Raw genomic sequence first — 14536 nt, forward strand, 5'->3', positions numbered from 1 at the left:
CCTCATATATAAATATATTTGCATATGTACATGTCTTTATCTAGACCTCTATAAATGCCCTTTGCCTCCTAGTTCTTTCCTCTATTTCCTTTAACTTTCCTCCTGGGGTTAACACTTTTGTTGTCACAATTATTGTTGCTTTTATACCAGTTCTCTTGGAAAAGTCTTTTCTTGTCTTTATTCTTGTTCTTTTTAAAAAAATCATTTTATTGGGGGCTATTACAGCTGTTATCACCATCCAGCCATTGTGTCAAGCACATTTGTACATGTTGCCATATCGTTTTCAAAACATATTCTTTCTACTTGAGCCCTTGATATCAGCTTATCCCACCCCCATAAACCCTTGATAATTTATAAAGCCACACCCCCCCATGTCTTATACCAAGTTCTGTCTCCCTTCACCCGCTTTTCTGCTGTCCATCCCCCTAGGAAGGGGTTATATGCAGAAAGATTCCCCATTTCTCCCCCCACTTCCCCTTACCCTCCTGGTATCTCTATTCTCATTACAGGTCCTGAGGAGTTTATCTGTCCTGGATTCCCTGTGTTGTGAGCTCTTATCTGTAGCCCTTATGCACTGGTCTAGTCAGATTTATAAGGCAGAATTGAGGTCATGATAATGGGGGTGGGGGGTGAGAGGAAGCAATAAAGAACTAGAAGAAAGTTGTATGTTTCATCGGTGTTATACCATATCCTGACTTGTCTCTTCCATGTGACCCTTCTATAAAGGAATGTCCAGTTGTCTACAGATGGGCTTTGGGTCTCCACTCCGCATCCCCCCACCCCATTCACATTGATACGATTTTTTTGTTCTGGGTCTTTGATGCCTGATACCTGATCCCATCGACATCTCATGATCACACAGGCTGGTGTGCTTCTTCCATGTGGGTTTTGTTGCTTCTCAGCTAGATGGCCGCTTGTTTATCTTCAAGGCCTTACGACCCCAGATGCTATATCTTTTGATAGTCAGGCACCATCGGCTTTCTTCACCACATTTGCTTATGCACCCATTTTGTCTTCAGTGACTGTGTTGGGAAGGTGAACATCACAGAATGCTAGATTATTAGAACAAAGTGTTCTTGTGTTGAGGGAGTACTTGAGTAGAGACCCAATGTCCATCTGCTACCTTAATACTTAACATATAAATATAAGTACATAGATCTATTTCCTTATCGTTTTACATATATGCATGCCTGTATTTAGATCTCTATAAGTGTCCTTTGCCTCCTAGTTCTTTCCTCTATTTCTTTTTACTTTCCTCTTGTCCCACTATCATGTTTGGCATTCATTCAGGTTTCAGTTAATTCCTCTCGGTTCCATTGCCCTTGATTAAGCCCCACCAGGCATCCTATTCCCTCCCTATTAATTTTAGATCACTTGTTCCCTTGTCCCTGGGTTGGCTGATACCTCACTTCCTTTCTCCTGCCTTCCCCTCCTCAGTGTCCCCCTGAACCATCGATCCCATTGGTTTTTCCTCCAAATTGTTTATCTTGCCTATCTTATTGAGATAGACATGCAGAGACAATAATGAGCACAAAAACAAGACAAAGCCAGACAAAACAACAAAGGAAGACAAAACAAACTAACAACAACAACAAAACGACGAAAAAAAAGGAAAAGCCTATAAATAGTCCCAGGTTTGTTTGTTGACCTTTAGGAGTGTTTTCCTGTCGAATCTGATGGGGTACCACGCTCTGGCCCCCAAATCTATTTTTGGCATTGCCCAGGGACTTCATTGCTTTGCTCCCCTTGCTGCTCTGTTGCACACCCTTAGTGTTTTGCCATAGTGTAATGGGGTCAGACAGGCGCAATTCTCGCACTGTGTCTCCAGTGTTGGCCCCTGTAGGGCTATGGGTCAGTGAGGGATATTGTGTCTCATGGTGGGGTCGGCTCTATCTCCTCTCTGTGCATTGTCTGCTCTGAGCGGGAATATCGTCCTCAGGGCTTGGTGGGCCAGGATGTGCTCCACTCTCTCTCCCTCCCTCTTCATTTGCTCCCGTGTGCTCTGATCAGACATGTCCCTCTCCCTGAGCTGTAGCTTCAGTGCTGTCCTCTGAAGTGCATTCTTCTGGGGGTGAGGGGTGGTATGGTGGTGTTCTAGTCTATATTCTTAATTTTATTATTTACATATGGGTGTAGGACGTAAAATAAGAATTTAGCTACTTTGAAAGGATAACGATTGTCTTGACAAAGCTACTAAGTAATGAGCATCTCCGGCCCCCAATCTGAAACACCAAATTTATCACATATTAAATATTATCATTTTTTTAAGCATGAGGAAAATGATCATAGTCACAAACAAATATGAAAGACAGAACTCATCTCTACTTTTAACAGAAGAAACTCTGGCAACATCACCACTGCCTCATCAAAGCATTCTGACAACTCTTAACCATTTCCCAAGACTTGCAACAGTGACAGAGAGCAAGGCGGAACCCCAGTTCTCCTCCTATGCTGTATCTCCTACAGGGTGTGGAAGGCACAGTGCACTTCATTCTCTCCAGGGCAGACATCATGGGACCTGAGACCGATGACCATCGGTAAAACCATCACGGGGCAGGATAAAGACAACTCTCGTGTCTGGCATCCCACGCAGCTTTTGTGTGTCGCTGCCCCGAGGTAATGATAGTATGCTGTGTTTGTGCGACGCTGTCCTTACAAACAGGAGAACAGGTCTAGTCAGTCAAGATTGGCTAGAATCTTGGAGCATCCTAGTCTTTAAATAAATTACAACCACTAGGGTTCAGGGTAATGGTTCTTAACTTTTGGTGGTCTTTCCTGCTTGTTTGAAGGATGGAAAATAATCCAACTTCCTGGAAAATAAATCTCAAAATAAGCCACCAGAATAGGAGAACAATGGGAAGGATTATAATCATCACCATCCCTAACAGCAGGAGCAGCTATCAATAGAGAACCTCTTACACAACGATTCTATGCGGTCAAAACGACTCCAAGGATAAAGGTGAAATCTGAAACTTGGAGCCCAAACACACAGAAAGGGCAAGACCGAGGCTTACGCCTGTCTGCTCTTCTTCTTTTAAATATATGAATCATATGACTACAGGATAAGCTAGAACACAGGTATCAATTCCAACGATTACATTCGTCTACAATTTTAAAAACGACACCCACTGATAACCAGGTTTCAGTAAAGCCGGAACTCTTTTATGTTGTCAATCATCATAGAAATGATATGAAGCTTTTGGAAAGCAATTTGGATAAGCCAACCTGTCCTATAGGGTTGCTATGAGTTGGCATTGACTCAGCAGTGAGGATTTTGTTTGTTTGTTGATGGGTAGATAGTAATTAAATAGGCTGGGTAGCATTTCATATAATGAGGGGTGATATCCTTGGTGGCCCCAAGAGGTGCTCCGTGTCCTCTGTGAAATAAGAAAAGGTAGTGGCTAGTGGATTTGAACTTCTGCTTTTGCTTGGATTTAGGCGGTTAGCTGCTACTACAAGGTTAGTAGTTTAAACCCAGCAACCACTCCAAAGAAGAAAGATGAGCTGTCTTATCCTAAAAGATTTACAGTCTCGGAAATTCTATCTTCTGTGTCATATGATTTTTTGACTGCCAAGAGAACATCAAGCAAAGCAAAGTGAATCACAGCATCGTGTTAAGGAGAAGCCTTACAGATGATCTAGTTCCACCTTTTCAATTACGCACGGAGAGAAAACTAATATTCAAGAGATAAAATGAAGCAACCAAAGTCATTGCCAGCGTGAACACCTCAGCATGGGAGTTATTATTCTAAAACATTCCTCAGCAGGCTCATTTTCGTTCCAGTACCAACAAGTTAAAGAGCCTTGAAAAGTTATGTTCCTGATTTGTGGAAAACACATGAACTTGGAACCAATCCTAAATGAAATGGCAGCACTGACTTGTTTACAGTTCTTCCCACTGCAATGATCAGAGCCCTGACTGAAAGTTGTTGGAAGGCTAAGGTTTCGCTGTCAGGCACCTTGTTTCTACCTCATGGCTAAAACGTTCCTTTAAAATTGTGTCCTTCCGTCAACAGGACTAAAAGTCCATTCTGATGTCCTCATTTATAAAATGTTCATAAAAATATCTGAACTACTTTGGAAACATGGCACAATGTAACAGAACTTTTTCTTTTGTTTGTTTTTTGTTAGAAATGCTTTAGTAACCATTTATAGCCACCTCCAGGCTATTTGAGGACCGTTAGAATTTACATCATGCTGCGTGGCCGAGTCTTCTGTAGATGAGTGAATGTTTTAAACAATCTGAAAAAGATGCACAATTGTGAGAGAACTCCTCACACTACCTTTTCTTATTTCACAGAGGACACGGAGCACCTCGTGGAGGAACCAAGGGTATCACTCCTCATTATATGAAATGCTACCCAGCCTATTTAATTACGATCTGCCCATCAACAAACAAACAAAATCCTCACTGCTGAGCCAGTGCCAACTCACAGCAACCACAGAGGGCGGGACAGGACTGCCCGTGAGTTGCGAACACTGTGACTCTTTGTGGGAGTGGAAAGCCCTGTCTTTCTCCCTCAGAGCAGTTGGAGGTTTCAAACTGTTGACCTTGTAGATTGCAGCCCAATGGGTAACCATGGCACCCGGGCTCCCTTACCTAAACCGCAAGCCCAAACCCAACTCCCGGCCATCAAGTCGATTCTGAATCCTAGTGGACCCATAGGACCAGGTAGGACAGCCTGTGTTGGTTTCCGAGACTGTAACTTGACAGCATTAGAAAGCTTCATCTCTTGTTGCAGAGTGGCTGGTGGTTTAGAACTGCTGACCTTATGGTTTGCAGCCGAATGTACAGCCACTACGCCACCAGGGCTTTCCCGCCCCCCCTTTGTTGTAATTATCTATACACAGGGGACTACGAATGCATGTCTCACTAGGCTACATTCCTCTGCCATGTCTCTTACAGGGGCATATGGTCGTTTTTCCTGGAACTTAAAGAAATTAAAAATTTCACATTTACAAGTGGTTTTTTTAACCTGAAGACAAGGTTCTTGTTTGCTTGTGGCTCACCACTGTTCTCTTAACACCTGGCATTGTTAAAATGAATAAACGACAGTCAGAGTTTCTCTTCTGATCAATTTTCTAATCTGCAACGGACCTAGCAGTCGGAGGGCTGTCTTACAGCTCTCTATAAAAGAAGCGCACGGGCACGTCTGGGGGTCTGGGAAGCTGTGGAGTATGAGAGCTGTAGTGGACACATTATGGAATCTTCTACAGCTTCTTGAGAGGCAGTTTTTTATTCACAGCTGCAGTTCAACGAGGGAAGGCTGTCCACTGTCTTGGAGACCGTTATCCAATAGAAGTGTGAAACAAACAAACAAACAAAATGCTGAGCTGCTCAAAGGTGTTTCCGCCTGATCCCAGAGAACATTTAGTGATTGGAGACTATCCGATTTAAAAACAACACTTATTTAGAACAGAGTATGTTCACTCATTCACTGAGATCACAACAACAGAATCACATTTTTAAACCAAAATTTATTTTGCTATTCATAAAATGTCATTTTATATAGCAGATGGTTTGTCAGCCATGCTTGCCAAGTATTTTTTATTTTTTTTTATAAAGAAAATCCTTTAATTCCTATGCTTTTCCAGTCCTCCTTCCCTGTAGGTAATTAAAACAATTGTAAATTAAGATTTCAAATATCTTCTAGATTCAGCATTTATGATTTTTCAAAACCAAAGAAAGGCCTATAAATATTCCTATTCTCTTACATTTAATTTTTCCTTACACATACTAAAAAGTTATATATACTAATCTGCCCTTTAATTTATTACAATATATACATATTTATAGTATATACACTTAGTACTGTATATTTAATTGGTATATAGATTTGCTCCTTATTTTTATAATTTTTTTTTTTGCATGGGATCTGCATGTCAAAACTCTTTGTTTCTTTTTTTTTTTTTGTCATGCATTCTTTTATTTTTTTTTTAAACATTTTATTAGGGTCTCATACAACTGTTATCCCAATCCATACACACATCAATTGTGTAAAGCGCATCTGTACATCGTTTCTCAAAACATTTTCTCTCCATTTAAACCCCCGACATTAGGTCCTCATTTTTCCCCTCCCTCCCTGCTCCCCACTCCCGCATGAGCCCTTGATAGTTTATAAATGGGTATTTTGTCATATCTTGCCCAGTCCGACGTCTCCCTTCATCCACTTTTTGGTTGTCTGTCCCCCAGGGAGGAGGTCACATATAGTTCCATGTAATCGGTTCCCTCTTTCCTACCCATTGCTTGCCAAGTATTAACGCTATGCTTGGCCCATATTATAATCAGCTGTGTTTATTCCACCTGATATTCTACTTAAAAACACACCAAGTAAAAAATACTGTAAATCAACTTAAAATGCTCATGATGACAAATGACTTCACAAAAAGAGAAATTCTTTCTCCTCATCAAATTTAAAATGGTTACTCACCTGTATTAAAAGCTGTAAATACATTTTTTCTTGAAGGACCTAAAACAAAACAAAAATTTTTAATTATAAGATACATGTAACACCACACAAAACCAAACCATTTTCACTTGCACAAATAATCCTATCACCATTAAATTTTAGGTTTCAGAGGGGAAACACCACTGAGATGCAATCGATTTGATTAAGCACATTCTACAATTTAAAATTACATTCCAAATACCATCAGCGTGATCGTTAACGGGTTATATGAATTCTCCTTCTCAAAGGTTACATATGACCAGTTTTAGGTGGCAGACCATAGAACTTTGTGAAATCCAGGTTTCAATCCTACCTAGTTCAAATGTTTACTAAGCACAAAATGCCATTCCTGTAGACAGAACAGGCGAGCCCAAGCTTTGTGAAAGACCCCGACCCGCGTGTGACTTCTGAAATGGCCGGGCATTAGTCCAGTTAATTGGCTATTCAGATAGAAGAAAAAATATTTAAGTGATTTCTCCAAACTGAAAGACACCGACCCGCGTGTGACTTCTGAAATGGCCGGGCATTAGTCTAGTTAATTGGCCATTCAGATAGAAGAAAAAAATATTTAAGTGTTTTCTCCAAACTGACAGGGTGTCAAGTGTAACTAGGGGTGGTAAAAAGTATAAAAATGCAAACATAAGTCACTATATGAAAACTTCATATTAAACAGTCATTTCTAAGGAATATTCAGAGTAATAGCACAGCTGCTACATTGTCTCTGTGGAATTTTACAGAGATGGTAATCTCTTCACATATGTGGCAACTAAAATGGGAAAGCACTGCTTCCTTCTCAAGTCTTTGCGATATAAAAGCTGGCTAATTCAACAGTGAGGCGACTTAGCATGGTGGAGCTTCCTATTCCACCAAGCCACCAGGGGAATCTCTCTCTGTACAAAAACTTGTATCTGTTTTTTTACTAGACTTAAAAAAAAATTGTCCCATAAACCATACACCTGTCAAAAATGTGACTTCTTAGAAGCCAAGTACTTAACCGTGGTCTGTCCTCCCCCTTTGATGCACAATGGGGAACCGTACCTTTTGGAGTAGTTTTTAATAAATGCACGTGGGCTCTGGGTACCAACGGCTTCAAATATAAGGATGCAGAGGAGCCGTTTTGCAATGTTGGTTTTGGAGTTTTTTCCTCATACTTGATGACAGTAGCATTACCAGCTGTGGTAAAACAGAAAAAGAAAAGGGATGCATTTTATTTGGTGGATAAATACAACATCAACCTTCCGTAAGTCCCTCCTTCTTCCGTAAATCGCAAATGTCCACTACGCTCCTGGTGCCCATCACTGCTGAGTTTGGGAATAGAGAGGCTGATGACTGGTTGCTCCCGTCCTCAGGGATGTCTCAGTGCGCAGGCCAAGCTCACACCTTTGGTTTCTATGCCCTGTCCTGTTCAGCTTTCCTCCAATTTGAAAAAAAGCTTTGGAATAAATGATATGGTCCGCCACACTATGTGACCAGCATGCCTAGGGTGCCGCTAGAATTCACCTCCAGGAGGGCAAGCCAAGGGGAGGGCTGTCTGCTGTGTTCAGGATGTGAGAACGACAATGTGCAGATCCACTGGCTGCTCTGAGAACGGGGCCCTCTCCCAATAGGAGCAAGGAGCTGGAACTCCAACAGCTGCTTTGCAGCAAAGGTGCCCAAGGGGGCAGCATAAAAGGGAACCGCACCTAAAGGAAAAGAAAAAAACAAAACATCTTTTCTATTGCATCCACACCTTGCCCCTCTTTCACATCCACAGAGGAATACTCTGGGAGGGGGAAAGATATTCTGGGTGTTGAAGGCATTGCTGATAGAAAAGCCAGTGGGCAATTAACTGAACATTTAACTGTAGCTGTGTGTGGCTATGATGCTGGAAACTATTCCACTGATAGGTCACTGACCAGCGGGGTCGCCCATCGTGGTCAGCTGTTAGCAGAGCTTGCAGACTCGGACGAGAAGCCTCGGAATCTGCTCCGGAAAATTCACCACAGAAAACCTTACGTATCACACAGAACGTCACCCAATAGAATACTGGAGGATGAGTCCCTTCCTAGGAAAGCACTTAACCTAAAAGGGGCTGTAAGAGGTTCCTGGGGGGGGGGGGGGATCCATGATCTTTTAATTCTACTTTTTCCACAAACTTCTGGAAGTCTCCTTTCATCTCTGTTCACACAGTGGCTGCAAGAGGGGACTCAAGCAAGAGGGGACTTCACTGGATCATGAAGATGGCCCAGGAGCAGGTAGCGCTCCGTTCCGTTGTGCTGGGGTGGGCTGCCACAAGTCGGAGCAGACTGGATGGCAGCCCACACTTTTGCTCAGTAGATTGTGCTGTGATGCTGAGCTCCGCTCTGGTAACTTGGCAATGGAGAGGCTCCCACAGAAGTAGACCATCCTAATTCCCAAGGAAGCGGCCAGGGTGGAAATGAAAGGGAAGAATTAAGAGAACAAATACTGTATTTTAGATCACAGGATCTCAGTGATTCCTGGAAAGGGTGCCGTGTGTGTGTGTGTGTGTGTGTGTGTGTGTGTGTGTGTGTCTAAACTCTGATTTTGCTTCTTTCTTTACCGAAAGAGAAGTTTATCAAGTGAAAATGACACCCAAGACACAGGAATACAGCTTTTAAAAATAATACCTGAGAATGGACAGCTCATTAACTTTCTGTCGTAACCAAAGTTTTAAGCCATGGAAAAATAACTGTGGGAAAGCTTCTGGCTTCCGTTTCTTTCTGCTTTTGCCTCATAGTGACTAAAGAAGTCTTCGGAGTCAAAAACAAAATATCTTTCAGCCACAAAAGACACATTTTTAAGTCCCTTCTAAAAATGCGACTTTCTCTTTCATGCCACTGGTTAAATCGGGGGCTCCTTCTTGCAGAGTATCGGTGAGATTGTATTTGTGCTAGTGGAGGGAAAAGGAATAAGAAGACTTATTTCCACAACTCTGAATTTCATATGAGAATCCATTTCAGGCAATACTTGTGCTGAGGGTGTATCTGGTGTATCAAGACCTATGAACAGTACAGAGGAGCCATGGTGGCATAGTGGGTTACAAGTTTGAGATGCTAACCGCAAGGTTGGCAGTTCGAATCTATCGATTGCTCCACAGGAGAAAGACAAGGCTTTCGACTCCTGTAAACAGTTACCGTCTCAGAAACCCACAGGGGCTGTTCTACCCCGTCCCACAGGGCCACTACGGGCTCGATGGCAGTGGGTTTGGTTTTGGTTTGAGTGCATCTCTGTTCTGATGAGATAAATGACTATTCTATAAAAACAACCACCACTCCCCCCATTGATAAGTCCTATTTTGAGTAGAGGGATTAAACATTTTAACCTCCTATAAATGCCAAACATCTTATAGGAAGTATTTTAAAAACAGGGCCAGCACATGAAAAATAAAACCATAAAAAGGTATTCAAAATTGAACAAAGTGCAGTTTAAAAAGCCCAGCCTCTGCAATGATGCATTTAAAAAAATGTTATCTGAAAAAACAATCATCCTGAATCCAAGGCTTTCTTTTAATTCTCCAAAATGAAATTATTTTTGAAAACATACACTCTTCAGAAGCTTAGCTCCTAAAAGGCATTTTCACGGCATTGTTTTTGCTCTTCGTACAAGATGACTCTTTTGATGGGATGACTAAGACTGCAAATTCAGCATTCGGTCCTTGTCATTCAGCTAAGAAACGAAACCCAACAAAAACACTCGGAATGCTTTCTGGTGACCTCAGCCTGTGAGAGCAGACGCTGTGGCTGCCTTAGGAAGTGAGTGCTCGTTCCCCGTTCCCCGCTTGCTCAAACCACACAAACCACGGAGACACTCAAGTCCCATGGACTCACTGAGTCGACGCAGTCGGGAGGTTATCTCACTCGTTCCCTGATTTCCCAGCTTCATTTCCCCATCACCCCCAGACCCCCACTGGAGTTACTGGTTGCCACAGAATTCACGGTATCAAATGCTAAGCACACAATTCCATTTAATAGCCAACACTTGCCATCACAATTTCTTTATTACCAGCTTAGAGGCCTGCTTTCAACGTACATTTCTAGCCAAGTGTGAAATGAGATGACTCCTTTGTAAACACTTTCTAAATGGGAAGGTGGCCAACAATGCTCACTGTGCTGAACGATCCCAACCCCTACAACGGTCATCTGAAGCCCGTGGAGGCATACTGCTATTTCCCCTGGACAGCACCAGTCCCTCTCGATGAGCCATGTGTGAATCTCCTATGCCCCACAACACCGCCAATATTAGGCCAGCCTTTCCACTTGCTGATGAACTTCTCTCAATTTCCTATCCTTTCCAATTCTAGCCTTGCCATGAACCTAGAGACCTAGATATCCGGAAGGTGACAGAAATCTAGTGGAAAAGGCAGCACTGAAGCTATTTCCACTGTAAAACCAGCAGGGTTGTCTTTCTTTCTTTTAAGGATGGATAGGAAATGGCTTCATGAGCTGAAAATGACAGAATCAAAAATATCATAAGGCATAGCTTTTTGGATTTGCATATAAACTGAATATTGTGTTTCAATTAGCATATGAACTTCAGAGTAACCAAAATCTAAGAAAAGAAGTGAATGATATTATCATAGAATATTAATGAAGATATACAAGGGGGCTTCAGAAAGTTCATGGAATAATTCCATTAAATTTAATTAGATTTTCCACAACACTTTTGAAAACTTTTTTGCAATCTGGTAATAAAACCAGGTTGTACTATTCCATTAAATTTAATTAGATTTTCCACAACACTTTTGAAAACTTTTTTGCAATCTGGTAATAAAACCAGGTTGTACTATGACAATCTGGATTTTAGTCTTACTTTTCTTGAAACTTTTTTTTTTTTTAGCAGCAAGTAAGTCAAATCACCAATTCAGAAAAATTACATTGAGTTCAATTTACAGACCTAATATAAAGTTGTACGATTCTCACCTCTGCGTAAGCCTTAAACACAAAGACCTTCCTCTCACAAAGGCTTCAATAAAAGGATTTCTCACTAAAGCAAAAGACACATTTCTTTCGAAGCACAATGCTCCTGTCCCTTGGGCCCCCGTCACACAGAGAGCAGGAGGTGTTGTCCTGGAAACTGTCTCCCTGCCAATCCTCAAACTCACTGCAATCCCACGGCCATCAACTTAGTAACAGGCAGGAGTCAAAATCCTCATTTCAAGGGTGAATATTTTGAGTCTGACTTAGGTACATAGACATGGGGATAGTTCCAGCTGTATGTAAATACATCATTGCTATTTATTTAAACACGCTACGGCCATGCATTCCACAGCTTCTCACTTTTACCCTCTCCTCTGTTACTAAGCTGTAGAGACGTTGTGACTCACGTCCAACATCTGCTTCCAATTCTCTCAACACCATGCTGCAAGGTGGAGCGTTGATTTCAGCAATGTGCTTCAAGTAAAACTTGACAGACGTCTTTCCTATGGGGTATGAGGATGCCCTTACAGTCATTCACGTCCCCTAGGCTTGACCTCCTGACATGGCAGCCTGGTGGGTAAACGGATGATCTCTAAATTCCCCCTAGTCCAAACCTACTATACTCCAAACAATAAACTCTTCAGCGACAACCATCTAATATAACCAAGGAGGCACAATAGTGTCAAACCATGAAATGGTATTCCCAATATCTGAATTCCGATTCTGACGTGGCTCCACTGCAGCTGTGCTGAATCATTTTACTCGTCTGTGTGCTGTGAAGAACCCATTGTGATCAAGTTCATTCTGGATCTTGGTGACGCCATGTGCTACAGAGCAGAGCTGCCCCAGAGCGACTCCTTGGGTGTAATCTCATAGCCTTAAACACAGGCACAGAAGCAGATCAACATGCCTTTCTGCCGTGGGCTGCCGGGTAAATTAGAAGCAAACAGCTTGTACCACCAGGTACCCTGTGTATGATAAAACCATAACTCACCGCCATCAGATTGAGGCCAACTCAGAGTGACCTTCTAGGACAAGGTAGAACTGCCCCTGTGGGTTTCCAGGACTGTAACTCTTTACGGGGGGTAGAAAATCTAATCTTTCGCCCACTGAGGGGCTGGTGGTTTCAAACTGGTCATGTTAAGAGTAGCAGCCCAATGAATAACAACCATGCCACCAGGGCCCCAGTGACTGTAGAATAACTAGATGTAAATATTGCAAAAGTAAATATGCATGCTGTCACACGGAGCCCTGGTGGCATAGTGGATTGTATACTGGGCTGATCACCACAACATCAGCAGTTCGAACCTACTAGCCCATTCAACGGAGAAAAATGAGGTTTTTTTGCTCTCATAAAGATTCATGAGAGGCAGTTCTAATCTGCTCTATACAGTTGCTATGGGTCAGAATTGACTTGATGGCAAAAAGGTTGATTTGGGCGTGCTATCACAGGGCCACCAGTAACTGACTGTGGCACTCAGTGGCATGGAGGCCAGATGCACCCACAGAATTCTCCTAACCCCACTGCCACAATGCTGCAGGGAGTCACCCCCATGCAACATGGTATATCAGCATGTGAAATACTACAGGTGCTTGCATACAGCCAGGACTAATTGATAGGTTAAAATTTGTCACTATTTTGTTATTCTGGGTCCTAGCTATAGCAGAATAATAGAGTCCCTGGAAAAAGTATCATTTTCTCATGGCCAAAATGTGGTTCACTCAAATGAGAAATAAATATTTAAAGGAAGAGGAGAGGGAGAGAGTGCCAGCGAGCATGAGCATTGAATTTAAAGAAAAAAAGAGCAATTCTCAGGAAAAGTCTAGATACAAAGAATTCTTTTCCTACTAGAGATGGCCTTTCCTGGCTCAGGTTTTATTTGTAAAATAACATCTAGTTAGGCTGGTTTTTGTTTTGTGTATTAAATTATGTATATACACACAGAGGCAACCTTATGTTCACTTCCTGGGTTTTTGTGGATCAGTTTAACACTCCCCACTGTTCCGGACAATCTGCCCACCTGGCACATTCTTAATGACGCCTCGGCTTCCAAATTTCAAGAGCAAAATCACTCAACTTTTTGGTAACAAGAATGCCATCTTTATATATATACCCCCTCAGTAATCATTCAGAGACAGAATGAAAACAGCATTTAATTATCGGCCTGGCACAACAAAGAAATTTATCAACAAAATGAAGAGTAAGCTACTGGTTGGTTGGGAGACCATTTTTGGAAGTCATTTATCTGACAAGGGCTTATAATCCAAAATATATAACGAACTACTACAACTGAACAACAAACAGACAACTCAATCAAAAGGTGGGCAAAGGACTCGAATAGGCATTTCTCCAAAGAGGAAGCACAAACGGTCAGTGAGGACAAGAAAGGATGTCCAGCAGCAACGGTCACTAGGGCAACGCAATCAAACCTCCAAGAGGCACCGCTTCGTCCACATTAGGATGAGCTGGGCTCACAAAGATAACTGACACCTGAAGGTGAGGATACACAGAAATCCACCGCTAGTGGGAACGTCAGTTGGCGCACAGCCAGTGTGGAAATAAGTTTGGTGATTCCCCACAATGCTCAATATCGAATCACCACATGACCCCGCAAGCTTGGTCCTAAATATACACCCCAAACGAGTGAGAGACACAAACAGAAAGCTGTGCCCCAAAGTTTAGGGCAGCACCATTCACGAAGACAAAACGTAGAAACCCTGAGCGCTCCTCCACAGCTCCGTGGATCCACACAATGTTGCGTGTACTATCCAGGGGCTGTGACTTAGCCAGAAGGGGACAGAAAGTCCTGAGACATGCCAAACATGGACGAGCCTTGGAAACGCTCCGCAGAGTGAAATAAGTCAGTCACAGAGGAAAACTATATTGTAGGACCCATTCCACTCACATAGGAAACGTTTAGAATAGGCCAGTATAGAGAGGTGAAAGCTTATTTACAGTTACCAGGATGGAAGGAAGGGAGAAAGAGGAAGTCCTGTTAATGGGGGTGGGTTCATTTGAAGATTGCAGTGATGGCTAGATGATAAACAACATCACTGTAAATGTACATGTAAAACATGTCAGAAGGGCAAATGTTATATCTAGAATATATTATATACTGCTATATAATATATATTACATATCATAGCCCATTCAGAAGCACAGAATGCAAA

The 14536-nt window shown here is 42.2% G+C and overlaps 1 protein-coding gene across 4 annotated transcripts in view; it reads right to left on the minus strand.

Moving 5' to 3' along the window:
• MTUS1 (microtubule associated scaffold protein 1) overlaps positions 1–14536 on the minus strand; it is a 170189-nt gene that overhangs the window by 53248 nt on the left and 102405 nt on the right. For all 4 annotated transcript variants that reach the window (XM_004696163.2, XM_045286920.1, XM_045286919.1 and 1 more), the window contains 2 exons: positions 7488–7622; positions 6432–6470 (listed from right to left, as the gene is read on the minus strand). In XM_004696163.2, coding sequence (XP_004696220.2) covers positions 6432–6470; positions 7488–7622 — 174 coding nt within the window. The remainder of the gene's footprint in view (positions 1–6431; positions 6471–7487; positions 7623–14536) is intronic.

The sequence above is a fragment of the Echinops telfairi genome, unplaced genomic scaffold, assembly GCF_000313985.2.
Source record: "Echinops telfairi isolate 266 unplaced genomic scaffold, ASM31398v2 ScPeMD7_9;HRSCAF=40, whole genome shotgun sequence".
NCBI classification, from domain to species: Eukaryota; Metazoa; Chordata; class Mammalia; order Afrosoricida; family Tenrecidae; genus Echinops; species Echinops telfairi.